This window comes from Pristiophorus japonicus, chromosome 5 (genome assembly GCF_044704955.1).
Source record: "Pristiophorus japonicus isolate sPriJap1 chromosome 5, sPriJap1.hap1, whole genome shotgun sequence".
In the NCBI taxonomy this organism is placed as follows: domain Eukaryota; kingdom Metazoa; phylum Chordata; class Chondrichthyes; family Pristiophoridae; genus Pristiophorus; species Pristiophorus japonicus.
The window spans coordinates 118,940,359-118,957,284 of NC_091981.1; the positions used below are offsets into that span (position 1 = coordinate 118,940,359).

The 16,926-nt window shown below is 43.3% G+C and overlaps 1 protein-coding gene across 2 annotated transcripts in view; it reads left to right on the forward strand.

Annotated features, from left to right (window-relative positions):
- The window catches only part of thrb (thyroid hormone receptor beta), a 325,662-nt gene extending 308,992 nt beyond the window's left edge, over positions 1-16,670 (forward strand). For both annotated transcript variants that reach the window (XM_070880886.1, XM_070880887.1), the window contains 3 exons: positions 4,427-4,573; positions 7,705-7,963; positions 12,492-16,670. In XM_070880886.1, coding sequence (XP_070736987.1) covers positions 4,427-4,573; positions 7,705-7,963; positions 12,492-12,733 — 648 coding nt within the window. In that variant the 3' untranslated portion in view covers positions 12,734-16,670. The remainder of the gene's footprint in view (positions 1-4,426; positions 4,574-7,704; positions 7,964-12,491) is intronic.
- Positions 16,671-16,926: the final 256 nt, after the last annotated feature.

Genomic DNA, 16,926 nt, shown 5'->3' on the forward strand with positions numbered 1-16,926 from the left:
ATCACCACTGAGAAATTCAGCATGCAGGTAAGGGTTTCTAACAAGCCAGCTGCTCAAAAAGGCCAGGGTTTGCAGCAAGGCCCTGGGGGGGGGGGAAGGAGTTTGGAAGGATGGCTGATGTAAGAGGTGCAAGGAGAGCCAACAGGTTCACTGATCTGGAGCTGGAGACACTGATGGACTGTGTGGAGGACAGAAGAAAAATACTGTTTCCTGAAGAGGGGAGACCTGGCAGACAGGCAGTACATAATGTGTAGAGGGAGATTGCAGGAGAGGTATCGGGCACCTCCATATATGTGAGGGCGCACCCATCCAGGAGGATGCTGGCCAATCTGCACCCGGCCTTTCCACAGTGGCAATGGGTCGACGCCTCCTAGCTCTGGGGCGACGGGGATCCTCCTCCTCCTCCTTCTCCTCTTCCTTCTCCTGCACCTCCTCCTTCTCAGGTGGTACTGCTGGCTCGATCGCCAGTGGCTGCCCCCTCATGATGGCCAGGTTGTGCAGCATGCAGCAGACTACGACGATTATGGAGACCCATTGAGGAGAGTACTGCAAGATGCCACCAGAGTGGTTCAGGCACTGGAATCTCTGCTTAAGGATGCCTATGTATTGCTCGATGATGCACCTGGTGACACAATGAGCATCATTGTACGCATGCTCTGGCGTTGTCCTGGGGTTCCACAGTGGAGTGAGCAGCCAAGTGGACAGGGGATATCCCTTGTCCCCATGCAGCCAACCGCAATCCTGATTCAGGTGGCACACTGGTCTAGCATAGAATGAACGAATCATGGCTGCTGCCTCCCTTGCCCGCTGCCTCTCTGCACGCTGCTGACGGCGACGCCTTCTCCTGCGTGCTGCCCTGCTTCTGAGCACGTGTACCAGTTGTCGGCCTCCCAACACTCCTCCCATCCTCAGGGTGAACTCTGCCAAGCAGGTCTCTGCAGCCCACAGGACTCCACTAAAGAATCAGACCTGAAAGTTGTACAAAAGTATGTGCAAACCTCTGAGCAACACTCAGCAGGTTTAATGAAGCCAAAACAATTAATAAAACTATATGAAAAGCTAAATACTGCGGATGATGGAATCTGAAATAAAAACACGAAAATTAATAAAACTATTTCCTTACCAAACGTACACAATCGCGGCAAAACTTCAGCGGTGTCGTATTCGTGCACCTACTGGCAAACCTCATGGGGGCACTGCTGGGAAAAATCCTACCTTTTCAAAACTGAATTTCGCTGTCCTGGCAACCTACATTATCCAACTGATCATGTACAAAGTGAAGTTCCTGCACTCCAAATTTTTCCTGACGGAGAGTGAACCTACCACTGGGGTAGAATTTTTCTGAGCTGAATTTGGAAGTTGTAGAGTGTAAATTCCAGGCAGACTTGTCACTACATCAGTGCCATTTGGTCCCTGTATATAAACTCTTAGGCTAGAAATTTATCTAATACCACCACTCCGTAGCGCCGTGAAATGGCGATAAAATGGCAGGCGCCGCTCTTTCGCCAGCTAGTGCCGGGTCACATGTCGGCCACCGTCTTTCTCCCACCCTTTGCATTGCCAGTAACTGGTCGCGCTCTTGACAAAAAATGGCGTCGTGGTGACATCAATCGGCTTGCAATGCCAACTTAACGCCACCAACGAAAACTTTGACCCCAGCACTGAATTCAATGCTGGGTTCGAAGCAGGTTGACAGTGGCGATGACTGCACCTCTTAAAGGGACACACACATCGTTATGCAAGTTTTAATGTAAGGTTTTGGACTTTTTTTTATTTTATTGAAGTGGTGGCTTGCTGCATTCGGTGTGAGAAGTTTTTTAAGTGTGTAGGGAGTGCTGCTGGACATTTGCAAGCGTCCGGATGGTAAATGAAGGCCTTTAAGAAGACAGAACATGTTCTCAACACTCAGCAGATCACGCAACATCCATGGAGAGAGAAACAGAGTTTACGTCTCAGGTTGAGATGCTGCCTGACCAGCTGTGTATTTCAAGCATTGTATGCTGTCATTTCACATTTACAGCATCTGCTTGCAGAGAGAAGAGGAAGACGCAGAAGAGTAGGAAACCGAAGAGGAGGAAGCAGAAGAGGAGGAATCAGATGGAAGAATGCCTCACAGACAGCCCCTTTCTGGTGGGATATCCGGGATGGAATCATCCACCTGCGGTCCCAGTGACCACAACTCCAATTCCCCTTTCAACATTAGTCCCACACCTTACCTTCCCTCTGTTATTGACCATCACAACATCCTCTTGGCCACAATGCTGAAATAAAAGCGACCACAAAGCAAACTTTTCAATCCAACTATATACGTCTATCCATCCAATGTGACAACATCAACAACAACAACTTATATTTATATAGGGCTGTTAACATAGTAAAATGTCCCAAAGTGCTTCACAGGAGTGTTATAAGACAAAACAAATATATTTGACAAAAGAAGAAATTACGGCAGATGACCAAATGTTTGGTCAAAGAGGTATGTTTTAAGGAGTGTCTTAAAAGAGGAAAGAGAGGTAGAGAGGTGTAGAAGTTTAGGGAGGGAGTTCCAGAGCTTGGGGCCTCGGCAGCTGAAGGCATGGCCACCAATGGTTGAGCGATTATAATCAGGAATGCTCAAGAGGGCAGAATTTGAGGAGCGCAGACATCTCGGGGGGGGGGGGGGGGAGGATGGTGTGGTGAGACTGAAGGAGATTACAGAGATAGGGAGGGACACGGCCAGGGAGGGATTTGTAAACACGGGATGAGAATTTTGAAATCGAGGCGCTGCTTAACCGCGAGCCAATGTAGGTCAGCGAGCAGAGGGGTAATGGGTGATCGGGACTTGGTGTGAGTTAGGACACAGGCTGCCAGGTTTTGGATGACCTCAAGTTTATGTCGGGTAAAATGTGGGAGGCCAGCCAAGTGTGCGTTGGAGTAGTCAAGTCTGGAGATAACAAAGGCATTGATGAAGGTTTCAGCAGCAGATGAGCTGAGGCAGGGGCGGAGGCGGGCAATGTTACAGAGGTGGAAATAGGTGGTTTTAGTTATGCCGCAGATATGTGGCCGGAAGCTCATTTCAAGGGTCAAATATGACACCTAGGTTGCGAATAGTCTGGTTCAGCCTCAGACAGATGATTGGGAGAGGGATGGAGTCGGTGGCTAGGGAACGCAGTTTGTGGCGGGGACCAAAGATAATGGCTTCGGTCTTCCCAAATATTTAATTGGAGAATATTTCTGCTCATCCAGTACTGGACGTCGGACAAGCAGTCTGACAATTTAGAGACCATGGAAGGGTCAAGAGAAGTGGTGGAGAGGTAGAGCTGGGTGTCGCCAGCGTACATTTGGAAACTGAAATCGTGTTTTCGGATGATGTCGCCAAGGGGCAGTATGTAGATGAGATAAGGAGGGGCCAAGGATGGATCCTTGGGGGACATCAGAGGTAACAATGTTTGTTGCCTCTAGACTTGACTATTCCAACACATTCCTGGCTGGCCTCCCACAATCTTCCCTATGTAAACTTGAAGTTATCCAAAACTCGACTGCTCGTGTCCTAACTCACACCAAGCCCCGTTCACCCATTACCCCGTGCTCGCTAACCTACATTGGCTCCCAGTTAAGCAAATCCTTGTTTTCATATCCCTCCCTGGCCTCGCCCCTCCCTATCTCTGTAATCTCCTTCAGCCCCACAATCCCCCGAGATATCTGCGCTCCTCTAATTCTGCCCTCTTGAGCATCCCTGATTATAATTGCTCAACCATTGGGGGCCGTGCCTTCTGTTGTCTATGCCCTAAGCTCTGGAATTCCCTGCATAAATCTCTCAACCTCCCTTTCCTCCTTTAAGACACTCCTTAAAACCTATCTCTTTGATCAAGCGTTTGGTCATCTGCCCTAATTTCTGGGTGGGCAGCCGCTCATGGGGCGAAAGTTAAAGGGGAGATGACCGGCTGCTGTAAAAATAATTTGCTGATTTTTTTTCTGCACCCTGTTGCCGCTTTGAAGGCTGTTGGCACGGCACCCCCGCTCCCCCATGGTCCAGGTAGGACCCTTTTTTGGCTGCAGAGTACAAGGGAAGAGCCCCTCCTACGCCCAGTGTGTAGCACTTGCGCCCGCTGCCAAGACATCTGCCCCGCAAATGGAGCGCTTGATTTAACACCTGCCGCAAAGTCTCACGCCTCATGTGTTACCCGAATTTTTCCCCACTAATGTTTTAACACGTAGTGCCAGGAAGAAAAAGCACCCATCATCCTTGGAATTGGAGGATAGCATGAAGAGTCGAAAATTACTTTTTAAAAAGTAGTTGATAGTGCATTGATAAGATGACAAGCTTCAAATGATCAGTTTTAATAATTGTTGCCATTATAGCATAGCAAAGTGATATTCAGAAGTGGCAGTGCACAGATGATTTCATGAAGCAATATTTACACATATCATTTTGTCCATTTTCTAGTCTGAAGATATTGGGCAAGCGCCAATAGTGAATGCGCCCGAAGGGAGCAAGGTGGATCTGGAAGCCTTCAGTGAGTTTACAAAAATTATCACACCCGCAATTACAAGGGTAGTGGATTTTGCCAAAAAGCTACCAATGTTCTGTGAGGTAGGATTTTTATTTCTTTATTTTTATATCTTTTTCATGGGATATTTAAATCTGATGTGAGCCACATAATTGATTTTCTTCATGAGGTTGGAAGGACCCATTAAATATTGATGCTATATTTGAACTGCCAGTATATGATTTACATTAAATTTATGCTGCTCATGAGAATAACAACGTACATTTATATAGTGCCATTAACATCAAGTCAAAGAAGGACAGGTAACTAAAAGCTTGGTCAAAGAGGTAGGTTTTAAGGAGGGTCTTAAACAGTGAGAAGGGAAAGAATATTTTCAATTGCTTTTTGTCTTTTTAATGCAACTGATGTCACGAAAGTATATTAAAGATATTGATGTCCTCAAATATTATTTCAGTCTACTGATCATACAACAGGGGCAAGTTATAACTGCCACTTGGAAAAGCCGCAATGTCAGTAGAGTGGCCCATTCACCCGCCCAAAGTCAGCGGCGGGGGGCCCAAATGATTTTCGGATTGGGGCTTTATTTGCATTCTGCTGGCAAGCTGCAGGCACCAAATGGATTCCCGCTGCAGCTTGACGGTTGTAGCAAGGCGAGGAATCAACCGGCTCCCACACTGAGCCAGTCAGGGCTGGGAGGGGAGGGTAGCCAATCTCAGGGGATCGAGCAGGAGCCGCAGTGGTTTTGCAGAGTCAGGTGGAGCACTTTAGGCCCTTGAGTAGCCAACAATAGCCCCTTTATGGGTCGCTGGTTAGGCTGCTCAATGCCTGGTACAAATGGTCAGAGATGCACGCCACACATTCTCCCCCATTTGTACCTGGAAAATTGCACGCAGGGTCCTACAACTGAAGTAGGACCCCAATTTGCACAGTTAAGCAGCCTACCGCTGATAACATGGAGTCTTGCTGGTTGACCATATACAGGCCACCTAAGAATTGCATCAGACTGGTCTTGGGTTTCAGTGGGGCGGCTGAGGTGCACCATCCCCCCTCAATTTCAGAACTTCAGAAAAAGAGCCTTAGGTTTGGCGTTTGGTGTTGGGCCCACAATAAGCAGCAATGCTGCTGAAATGGAACGCAGTGATGGGCTAATAGATCCGTGAAACTATGCCAAAAATAAACTATTAAAAACAACAGGAGCAACTGTTGAGGTCCAAGTTGTTGTTGTTGCTGCAAATGCATATACAGTTGTATTTTGGGGGGCTGGAGGAGGGGGAGAATTTGATACCCTTTTTGTTCCAACAATGTCCCTGTCGGGAAGCTCAATGTAGTAACAATGAGGAAAATGCTTGACTATTTATACAAGGAGAAGCACGAGGTGCCTCAGTATGCACGTAGGAAGCAGGATGTCTCACATTCCTTCCAAAATTCACGATCTGTGTGCAGGCCACACGCTAACTAATCAAACTTGTTAGCAACAGCTAAACCTAATATCAAAAGCTTTTAATTAAAAAAAAACATAACAAGGGATCAAGAGCTGGAAAGTGGGATTAGGCTGTATAGCTCTTTTTCAGCCGGCACAGACACGATGGGCCGAATGGCCTCCTTCTGTACCGTAAATTTCTATTATTCTATAACAAGTTTTTTTTCCCCTATAAGTTGTAGTGACATTGAACCAAAGAGCAGAACAATGAAAGGGGCCCAAAATTCAGCTTCTCCAAATGATTTTTTGGGATCTACTTCCTGGTGATACATCTAGAGCTTTTACGGCGAGGAGCGGCACTCAGGAGTGATGCTTGTTTTTAACTTGCTGTATGTAGAGGTTGGAGTTGAAGCTGCAATCCTACATTTGCTGGCTGATATTATTTGTGATATGTAAAATATAATGTAGAAGTTGCTGATCGTGAGATTTTCAAACTTTACCAATCAATTAGGTGTAAAATTCCAAATAAGTGAAGTTTGCATTTTTAAGTATGTATTGGTCAGAAAGCCATTTAAATTCATGTTGAAACTGCTCAGAAATGTTCTTTAGAAGTCCCTGAATATGTGTGTACAGGGATGACAGTTACTCTGCAAAATGCAATAGCAGTCCTGGGATGGGGCCAAACAGGATTCCCACTTCTAACCACTGTTCGGTAACCATGCTGGAAATGCATGCGTGGACAGGATCTGGCTCAGCTCTGATGCCCCTCACTTTTGGATGGGATACTCCCTGTGTAGGCTCACATGGGAAGATTGGCCACTTGACCAAGGTTATGGAACAAGCCTATGGAATCGTATCTGAGCAAGATGACTTCAGGAGGGGAGTTGGAGAGAGGAGAAAACATTTGCAACATTGCCACCAAGGTGATTAAAACTGTTTCAGAGAAGAATAATGTGCATTTATAAAGCACCTTTTACATACTCAGGACCTCCCAGAGCGCTTCACAACCATTGAAGTACTTTTGAAGTGTAGTCACTGTTGTTATGTAGGCAACAGGATACCTCAGATTAAGACTGAAAATCTCATACCTAGGATTTGTCTAATGTTGACTTTAGGCATGCAAACTGTAGACAAACAATTTTGTGCCCCTCTTTGGCCCCCATCTGAACAATCCCATATTTTGAAACAGGATGTTATCCAACAGGTGAAATACAAATGTACAGAAGTGTTTGAAGCAGTTCTGTACTTAAAAAGCAATTACTTTGGTGTTGATTCCTGTCATAATTGGCTAGAACACCCGCTTTGACAGAATTTGAACCATTTGTTACAGTTGCATAAAGACAGATTCAATTTGCAACCAGTATGGTTCAGGGGATAAATCTAAGGATGATGGTTGGCCTTTGCTGAGCCATGCTGTCCACAATGTTCGAATAGGTTTACACATGGAGTAGCCAATTCGACGTGGTCAATAGAGCTGAAGACACCTAAAGACTCAATCAACCTGCAGCAAAGTGAGCACCTGCAAAAGAGAAGAAAAATTGGAAGAAAAAATTAATAACACGCCTTCTTGCGCCATACATATAAGTGATCTAAATCCTGAGTATGTTTTGCTTGGGATTGCTCTGCGGGTGATTAATTTTGGTAGCGTAGTGTTTCTCTTTCAATTATTTTGTAATTTCAGCGAGACCATATTGATAATTAAATGTAGAATTAAAATTGTTCAATGTGATTATATCGATGCTTGAGTACAACTAATGTTTTACGGTGTAGACTGATTCCTTCTTTATTTTCTAGCTGCCGTGTGAAGACCAGATAATCCTTCTGAAAGGCTGTTGTATGGAAATCATGTCCCTTAGGGCAGCAGTTCGCTATGACCCTGAGAGTGAGACACTAACGTTGAATGGTGAGATAGCTGTCAAAAGAGAACAATTAAAAAATGGAGGCCTTGGTGTTGTATCTGATGCAATCTTTGATCTGGGAATATCTTTGTCTGCATTCAACTTGGATGACAGTGAAGTGGCTCTGCTCCAGGCTGTGCTTTTGATGTCTTCAGGTATAATGCCTTTTCCTACAGTGTCATATAAAACATTTTACTTCAAATGCATTATCACATTTTTCAGTTTTACCTGCTCGGGGCTGAAGTAGCAGTTTAAATAATAAAGCCTGCATTGGGGCCGTGTTAGCCTAGATTGTTGTAACCCCAACAGGAAGTAACGTAGTGCAACACCAGCACCGCCTGACTTGTAGTTCACTAACTGGATACATATTTCCAGGGTCAGTGTTTTTCTGGATAATCTCAGGGGGTTTCTGGCTGGGAAAGTGCTTGCAGTTGGGCGGTTAGTCATTGCTGGGCAGGAAATGTGTGCTGCTGCAGGAGTTAAAAGCCTGCAGCAGTTTATAAAGAAGGCAGGTGTCGTAGTTTGCAAAACAACATTCTTTTTGTAAACACCTTTGCGAGCAGCTCAACAAAGCATAGATCAGCCTGATTCTCCGATGAGGCCATAGAAATTCTGATGGAGAAAGCGAGGCACAGGAGTGGGGTGCGGGGGGAGGGGGGCTCTCTTCGGGATGGAGAATTGTAGGACTCCAGGCATTCAGCCCAACAGGAGATGACAACCAGCATGAATGGCGTGAGCAACATGCCATGTACTTGGAGGCAATGTAGAAAGATGTTTAATTACTTTAGCAGGTCAGCCAAGGTGTCAGAACCCACTGTTACTTCCGTTAATGTAACAAACTGAGCACTTATGACACTTACAATTCTCCCCGTCACACAGTATTAAATATTTTCAGTGCTTGCCATCAATACCCGTTGTGCACAGGACACAGGTAGAAACCTCAGCTTTCTCCTGGAAATCCTCCTTCACCTCATCTAATGTAGCTGCATGATGCATGTCATCACAGACACTGGGGACTCTGTGCAGTTGGGTATCACTGTGCATCATCATGACAACTGCTTAACCTTTCACTTCTACTCTGGTTGCAGGGGAAGACAATCCATGAGTAAAGAAAGCATGCACAGGAAGAAGACCCTCTAACATTCACGCACTGGTTCCTGTATATGGAGGAAGCCCTATAAATCCTGGGGAGAGAGGGCTAGGGGTGGAGAAATAGAACCATAAAGTGGTTTCACTGATGTCATTAGATCTGCTGTTGCACCAATCATTGACCAAAATGAGGTAGCACCCAGCACAGCAAAGGCATGGCTGGAATGGATACATATGGTTTTGCCGCCCAGGACGGCAACATACCCAGACCCTTCCACAAACCCTCTCTTAACGGCTGCATGGGGTCAGATGGTCATTTAGTTGCAGAAGTAGCAGACCCTGCAGCCGTTCCATCTCAGGACTCAGTTGCTGCGAGGCAAAGGCCACCTTGATCCCAAGAGAATGCACAGCAGTCCCCTCATATGCTTTGCCACTTGGGTAGCACCTAGATGAAGCACAGGACTAGGTTTAAGAGCACACATGTCACACGGTCACTAAAGAGAAGCACTGTGGAAACAAACAATAGGCATTCACTGTGCTGGGACCTTGCAGGTGAAAGGTTGCTATCTGAGGGGACTGGTTGTGAGGATCACTTTTGGAGTTCTCTGTAGTAGCTCAATCCTTTCACTCATCCCGTTCCTGTAGAAACTCTCAAGTCAGACACTGTGGTGGAGGTATTTGTTTTGCTTAGTTTCTTCATTACTGGATGAACAAAAATCCAAACTAAAAAGTAAGCAAATACAGCATGGAGTCTCTCCCACTCACCTGGTGCATGGGTTACAATTAAATAAAAGGTGTCAAGATTACCTACCTAAGCATTGGATTGCCATCTAACATTTCGGAGTTTCATTTCATAAAGCTACCCAGCTGCTACTATCACGATCTGACCTTCAGTGTTGTGTGACATTCTAAACCACCCTGGTTTTGTGTTACTTATACAATTTTCCAGGTAATTTACAATGACATGACAATGAAAGTAATTTGATGCTGGTGTTAGAGAGGATTATGTTCCAAGAAATCGTTTTTAATATTGTAGACCGAGAAATTCAGCTGTGCACAAAAACGGAAAACCCTGGGAACACACAGCAGGTCAGTCAGAGTCTGGGGAGAGGAAAGGACAAGTTGACATTTTGGGCAGTGTCTACAAAACTGAAAAATAGTCAAATATTTTAATAAAATCAGAAAAATGGGAAAAGATTTAATTAATCTTTTGAATGACCTGTAACCCGCTTAAATGAAAAGCAGGAGATTGTTAGGTGATGCAAATGAGCAGTAGCGAGAAGTACTAAATGAATTAACGAGAAAAGAAAATATGCAAACAGCTAACGGTGAAAGACCCACCATAAAGAAAAGGCAAGAAAGTGGGAGAAATTGCAGAAAGCCTGCAGGTCAAATCTGGAATGAATCCTCAAATGGTTGGCAAACCAGCTCCAAAAAGAGAAAAAAAAAACAGGCCAGCACCAAAGGTGAAGATGCTCCCCCTTACCACCACTATACCTCCAAGAGGACAAGACTTCCACCCTCCACAGAGATGGGATCTTGACCCTGGTCAACTATCCAGCCTTGGGGCCATTAACATGCTGAAGGTATGCTCCCAGGCCAATGCCGTTGTCGCACTGAATTTAGAGTGGAAAATTCAAGCAGCATTCCTCAGAGCCTACGTCAGTGGGATAAAGTGGATTGTCTCCATGTTGCCGACAAAAAAGGCATTTATTTTTATTATTATTATACTCGCCCTTCTTCAGTCTGTGCAAGGTAGCGCCCTGCAAGCTCTTGTACAGGCCCTGGCACCATATTTACCTTCCATTTAAATACATTTGCCCATATATGGCTGACGCAGCAAAGTGTGTCCCTGAGCAATTTTCTGGTCCCTCCCCCAAATCCATTGCAAAGGTAGCTGTAGGGTCAGAAAATCACGGCTAGGCATTCCGCCAGAACAACAATTTGCATTTCTATAGTACCTCTAACCATAGCGTAACATACCAAGACTATTCACAGAAGTGTATGGAAAGAAATGGGCATTGTGCCAAGGAAGGAGAAAACTAACATGCAATGAGATTGGATTCCAAAGTAAATCTGATTTTAGATATATACAGAGGTCTCAAACCAGTCAGTCTACGATTGCTAAGTGGACGCAAAAATGAATCAATGTGAAACCTTATAAAAGCGCAGAAGAAAGATAAAAGCAACCATGATGGTTGCAATGTAATGATAAAATTGCAGTAAATGTTTTCCAGGGGCGGGGTGTTCGTGTTGCCTCAGTAAATACTTGACCCTGGCTATAGCCCAAGCAACTATCTGAACTCTGGCAAAAACATGGCAGCAGATGGCTTGCGTTTCCTACCAGGCAGAGAATGATGTGGACACCCAGGAAAAAAAGAGAAAGTAACATGTTGATTTACACAATTAACAAGTCTAATCTGAGCGCCCAATTGGAGACAAATTGCAGAGTGTTAATGAAGTGCATTCAGGCCTTTCAAACCTTACAGTACAGCAGTAATTGACTTTTCATAATACGCCTGTCAACTTTATTTGTTGCAAATGTTATACTTCCTGCTGTTGATGTTTTTCTGTTTGTAGTACAGTTTATAAACTGTCAATGTGTTACTTAATACAAAAGAAACTTATTTGAATTACCATAAAATCTGTCACACGATGCATATATTCACTTCGTAGGCTACAATCACATGGGATACATTTATTGATCAAGGTCAGTGTCTCTTAAAAATCACTATATAAAATTCGATGAATTTCATGGGTTCCCCTCAATCATGGACTCTGTTCAATAAATATTGCCCATAAAAAACAGAGGGCACTGAGAAAATGCCTTTTAGACCTTAAATTCTTTTTTTCTGCATCCTCCACACACCATAGGTGTCTGGCCCAACTTGATTAGGATTGGTGGAATATACACACTAAGCCTGTGTCTGGTCCCTAAATGGCCATTTGGGAAAGACTTCCTTTCTGCACGGTGTGTAATGAGGTCAGAAACAGTAAAAATATTCCTACTTACAGAACCAATAAAACATAGAAAAACAAACTAAACTGTAAGCCTAAACAAAATTGAGTCCAACACCCCTGAACACACCACAACCAATTGATCATTATCTCAACAGAAGTGTGGTTTTGTGGGGTAAAGGGGTTAATATGATTGGCTAACTTTCAGTTTAGCTTCAGGTTAGAGCAAACTCATGCAGTGGCCTGGTATGCCTTAATTGGCAGTAGAGGTAGAATAATATCTTCACATAATAATTTGATTTATACTGCCAACAATCTTCCAATTAAAGATATATAATTGGTCATTTGCTTACTATGAAAATACTCAGACAGCTTCTGATACATAGGTAACATTGCAGTAGTACTATATCCTACTGATAGCCCGGGCATTCCTGGTTCTTTGACATACTGAGTTGATGGGTGGATTTTGGGAGTTCATATTTGTTACTGATTTGAATACAGCTCCCCCATTGTTGTTCTAACAATTATTTCTTATATTATGACTATCAAGTGATTTTTAACCACGGATCAGCATGTACTAAATTGACAATTTTTTGCTGGTTTCAGTAATGGTGGCTCTTCATTGTTCTTGTGTAGATCGACCTGGCCTTACAAGCATAGACAAGATAGAAAAAATCCAGGAGTCCTTCCTTCTTGCATTTGAACACTACATTAATTATCGCAAACACAATGTTGCTCACTTTTGGCCAAAACTACTGATGAAGGTGACAGACCTGCGAATGATTGGAGCCTGCCATGCAAGCCGTTTTCTTCACATGAAGGTGGAATGTCCAACAGAACTTTTTCCACCATTATTCCTGGAAGTCTTTGAAGATTAGGAATCTAACTTTGAACAGCTGCACTACCCTAATATCTGAGAACTGCATTAGCACTACTGAGCAATGTTTTATTGCATTTCACATAGTACCTTTTTCCAGAGATGGTGGGAAACATTCCATTAATGCGGGTACTCGTGATTTTGTGAATGTAGCTTTTTGTATATATTTTTGCTTATCTTTTGGACTAATGTTGATCATGTTCATTTTCAAATGAGACCGTATGGTAGAATATTGTTTTGTGGTAACTCCAGGTGTCATATGTATTTTCTCTTGCATGGATCTGTAGTGAATTTAATGTAACTAAATACACAACAGCGATCGCTGCAGGTGGTTACCATTGCATAAGGCCGAACAAATTTGATTTATAAGGGAAATTTCAGAGCTACTTCTGAAGTGAAAAGTGAAGCCTAGGGGTCCGAAATTCAGCTGCCCAATAAGGCCCGTTACCGCCAGAATGCAGCAGCCAGGCAGCGCAATCAAATGGCCACCGATTTCTGGTCGAATGGCCGCCGCAAGCAAAATTCAGCAGGGTTTTTTTCTGGCGGTTCTCACTTCAGCCCCGGTGCTGCCGAGTAGTCGTGAGTGCGTCATCAGTGCGCACACTGCCGGGACCCCCCCCTCGAAATTCAGCCCAAAAAATCTTATGCCCACCGAGCAGTGCCCCCGACAGCTTTTTCTGTCTGTGCACTCTGTGAGCCCTGGCCTGTGTAGCGGCCATTAAAGGCAAGGGCCCAATGCCATGGCCGACATTTTTTATTTTTGCCTGCAGCCTATTGTGCCCCCTGGTTCGGCCAGACCGCCGACAGGCAGCCTAGCACCCACTCTTGGGTGCCAGGCCGCTGGCCCGGCTTAAACCCTTCCTGGTGGCCCAGTGGCCAATCCTAAATAATCGCCGATTCTCTCCCCTTTAAAGGAGGGGAGATACATGATGATGCAGATGCGCAGTGATATCACCACCGCTCCGCTGCTGAGTGACAACGGCAGAGAATCCGCCCCTCACCAGCACTTACCGTCACACTTCCACCCCCATTATGACCAACTTCCTGACCGATTTTTAAAAAAAAGAGCTGAATTTCGCAAAAGAGGTGACCTCATCCGAAATGGTGGTAAAAACTCTTTGAAAGCGCCAGGTTTCCAGCGGTGCTGAATTTTGGCCCCTAGCTCTTTAACTGGAACCAAAATGCAAGTATGAACAAAATGACTGCTAGAGTTCTTCCCCCCCCGCCCCCACTTCCCCACCAGTATCTGAGTTGTATTCTTGCTGTTATTCATTCACAGTTCATGTAAGTACCAAGGACTATGAAGTATAGGTAAAATAGATGCAGTTGAAGGGTAGTGTACATTTCAAACAAACGTAAATAAATAAGCACTCAAAAAATTTCAGTACACTTTACTAAAAATAAATTAGAGGACTGAACAGCTTAATAACTTACCACATTATCCTCCAGCATTCTCAACCAAGTTGCCACTTCCAGCAGCACAAAATGTACACATTGTGCCACAAACTAACCAACAATCCCAAAGAGACAGACTGGAGGGAAAGCCGGATGTTTCAAATGGAAAAGTTCACATTTTTACAGTTACGTTTTTTCTTCTAAGGTTGGAGCATGTGAGGGAAGAGTATATAGAGCGCTGTCCTAGCTTGGGCTCTGCTGTGCCTGAGCTGAAAGTGTTTGATGCTGGCACTGAGCACCAACAGCAGAAAGGTATTCTCACCAACATTGACATCCCTCACCTTGAGCAAAAGAAATGGAAATTGTGAAGTGGCCCGGCCTTGGATATTCCAGGGAAATCAAACCTAGAAGTGGGGGGAGGGGGAGTGACTTTCCTGCCCCTGACATGTTATCATTGGTAGTTCCAACAAACTGGAACTCTTTATTAGAAACATGCTTGGTGCAAGATCCACTTCTGGCAGTACATCTCCAGGGCAAAATAGATGCTCAAAAATAATCCTTTTATTTAGCTTTTTTATTTTGCTCATTACCGTGAATGATTTCCCACAGCTTGATAGAGCTCATATTTACATGGTGCTAATCCATTTGCAGGTAGTGCTTTAATGCATCCTGCGAATGGAGCTATAACTTCTGCAGCTTTATCTCTTCAAACTGTGGGAATAAATATTAGCATTCAAAATGTAAATATATATATGCCTTGATACTGAGATCCTTACAGTGCCATGTGGTTGTATTCACAGTTAGCAGTAATGCATAAACCTTGCAATACTCCAGGTCATGGTCGACATTGCTGATGAAGACTTCAGGACTGCAAGTATTGTAGATATTTGCCTTGACAGTTTTTCCCATGTTCTACCAATGATGTTTTCCTGATGGACTGCACACCCTAACCAGAAACCTTGCAGTTTTCGATGCAGCTTTTTTTAATCTGGCAGGATTATATCGAATGAAAATTGAAGTTCCATGCATGATTGTCGTAAAAGACCAAAGCCAGACTTTTAAAGCAAAAGGTTGGTCCTGGCATGACTAAACCAAAGCTGTTTGTTGTTGCCTGATCTTTTTTACTGCCTAATGTCCTGCTTCTACCTGAAGTGCACCATATAGTGAGAAACAGCAGCAAACACACAGTGAAACCATTTACCACTAAGTAAGGTAGGGAGGGAGAAATGAGAGGAAAGATCTTGGGGGTAAAAAAAATACACTCAACTAGAGGAGAAGATAGATGATTAAACATTGTTTTTGGAGAACAATTTCTCCTAAAATTTTAGATAGCCTTGACCTTCTCACAGGACTTGGTTAGTGTATTGCATGCACTTTATGACATTTCTTTGTAGTCAAGCTGAATGCTTTGTAACATCATAGATAGTATATCCAAATGCCCTCTAGTCACTACTTAGCTGAACTCACAGGCTAAGAATATTGAATGCACAGACAATCAGGATAAAAACAACTGTGTAGGAAGCCAGAACTCTAATTTTTATATGTGAAGCACATTAATTAATACAGAATTACATACCCAAGGAAAACAAGCCACTTTTAAAAAAATCATACCAGATGTATCATGTTTGCACAGTTAATTAAATTTATGATATTTCCTCGGTATTTTTAATAAAAGAACAACCACTTTAAGAAGTAGAATTTAAAGAAATAAAGCAAAAGACACCATTCCAATCTTGTTGCAATCGTGTTTAAATGATAAATATTTAAGTGCTGTGTAAGTATAACAGTATGTTTGTTTTCTTAGTTGTAATGTCCATTGTGTGAGGGACACAACATTGTCAAACAGGTGGCAAATATGCCTAAAATTGCACTGTAAGGAAATGTAACTTGGTTTATGTTCTGTTCTCAGCAGCCATTAGAAAATCTCTACAGGAATATTCCATCAATTAAATTTTGCTTTGATGTTTGTATATAAGCTAATACATTTCTCAATGTATTCCCCTTGGGATCTGTGCTGTATAAAGAGAAAGTATTCATATGGGGCAAACATATTTTGGTAAACACATCTCTGCATTAGCTGCCTCTAACGTTGTTGTATGCTCTGTTGATCAGTTTGCTTTCTTGTCATGTCAACACCACAATGTTACGTAGTCCTAAAATAGCTTGTCTGGCCATCCTAAACTTTTGTGGTTTTAACTCTAATTCTTTCCGGTACTTCATTACAAAACTGTGCTGTTGAGATTTTTAGTGATGCAAATGGTGACTAATATTGAATGTCCGTTGTACTAAGGGAGCAGGAAAGGGATGCAAAATACTTAAGAAAAGAAAGTACTCTTTAACTTACTTAACATTTATATCAGAATTACTTCATAATACTTTCTTAAGTCCAATTTGGTCAGTTTGGCCTATCCAAAACACACCAACTCCCCATCACTACCTCCTTCCAAAACAGTTCGAAAATCTTCAGATTTTTTTTTAAGTTCTCTTTATTTAAAATAATTAATTCTTCAAAAAAATGGCAAAGATTTCAATTTGGAATAAACAAGGGCCTCCCAAGATAGTTCTGGAATGGCAGATGGAGAATTGCTTTAATTGTATTATATTCCATTCTCTGTTCAGTTAGGTGTGGTTTAAATAATCTGCACAATGGAGAACTTTGGAATATACAGTCTATTTCACCCGAGAGTGAGCCTCTCATAACCCACTCGTGCTTTGATTTGCTTGTGGATTGTATGCAATCCTTACTCTGTAAACAAACTCCATATCCCATCATCGTCCACTGTATCATCACTGACTCTG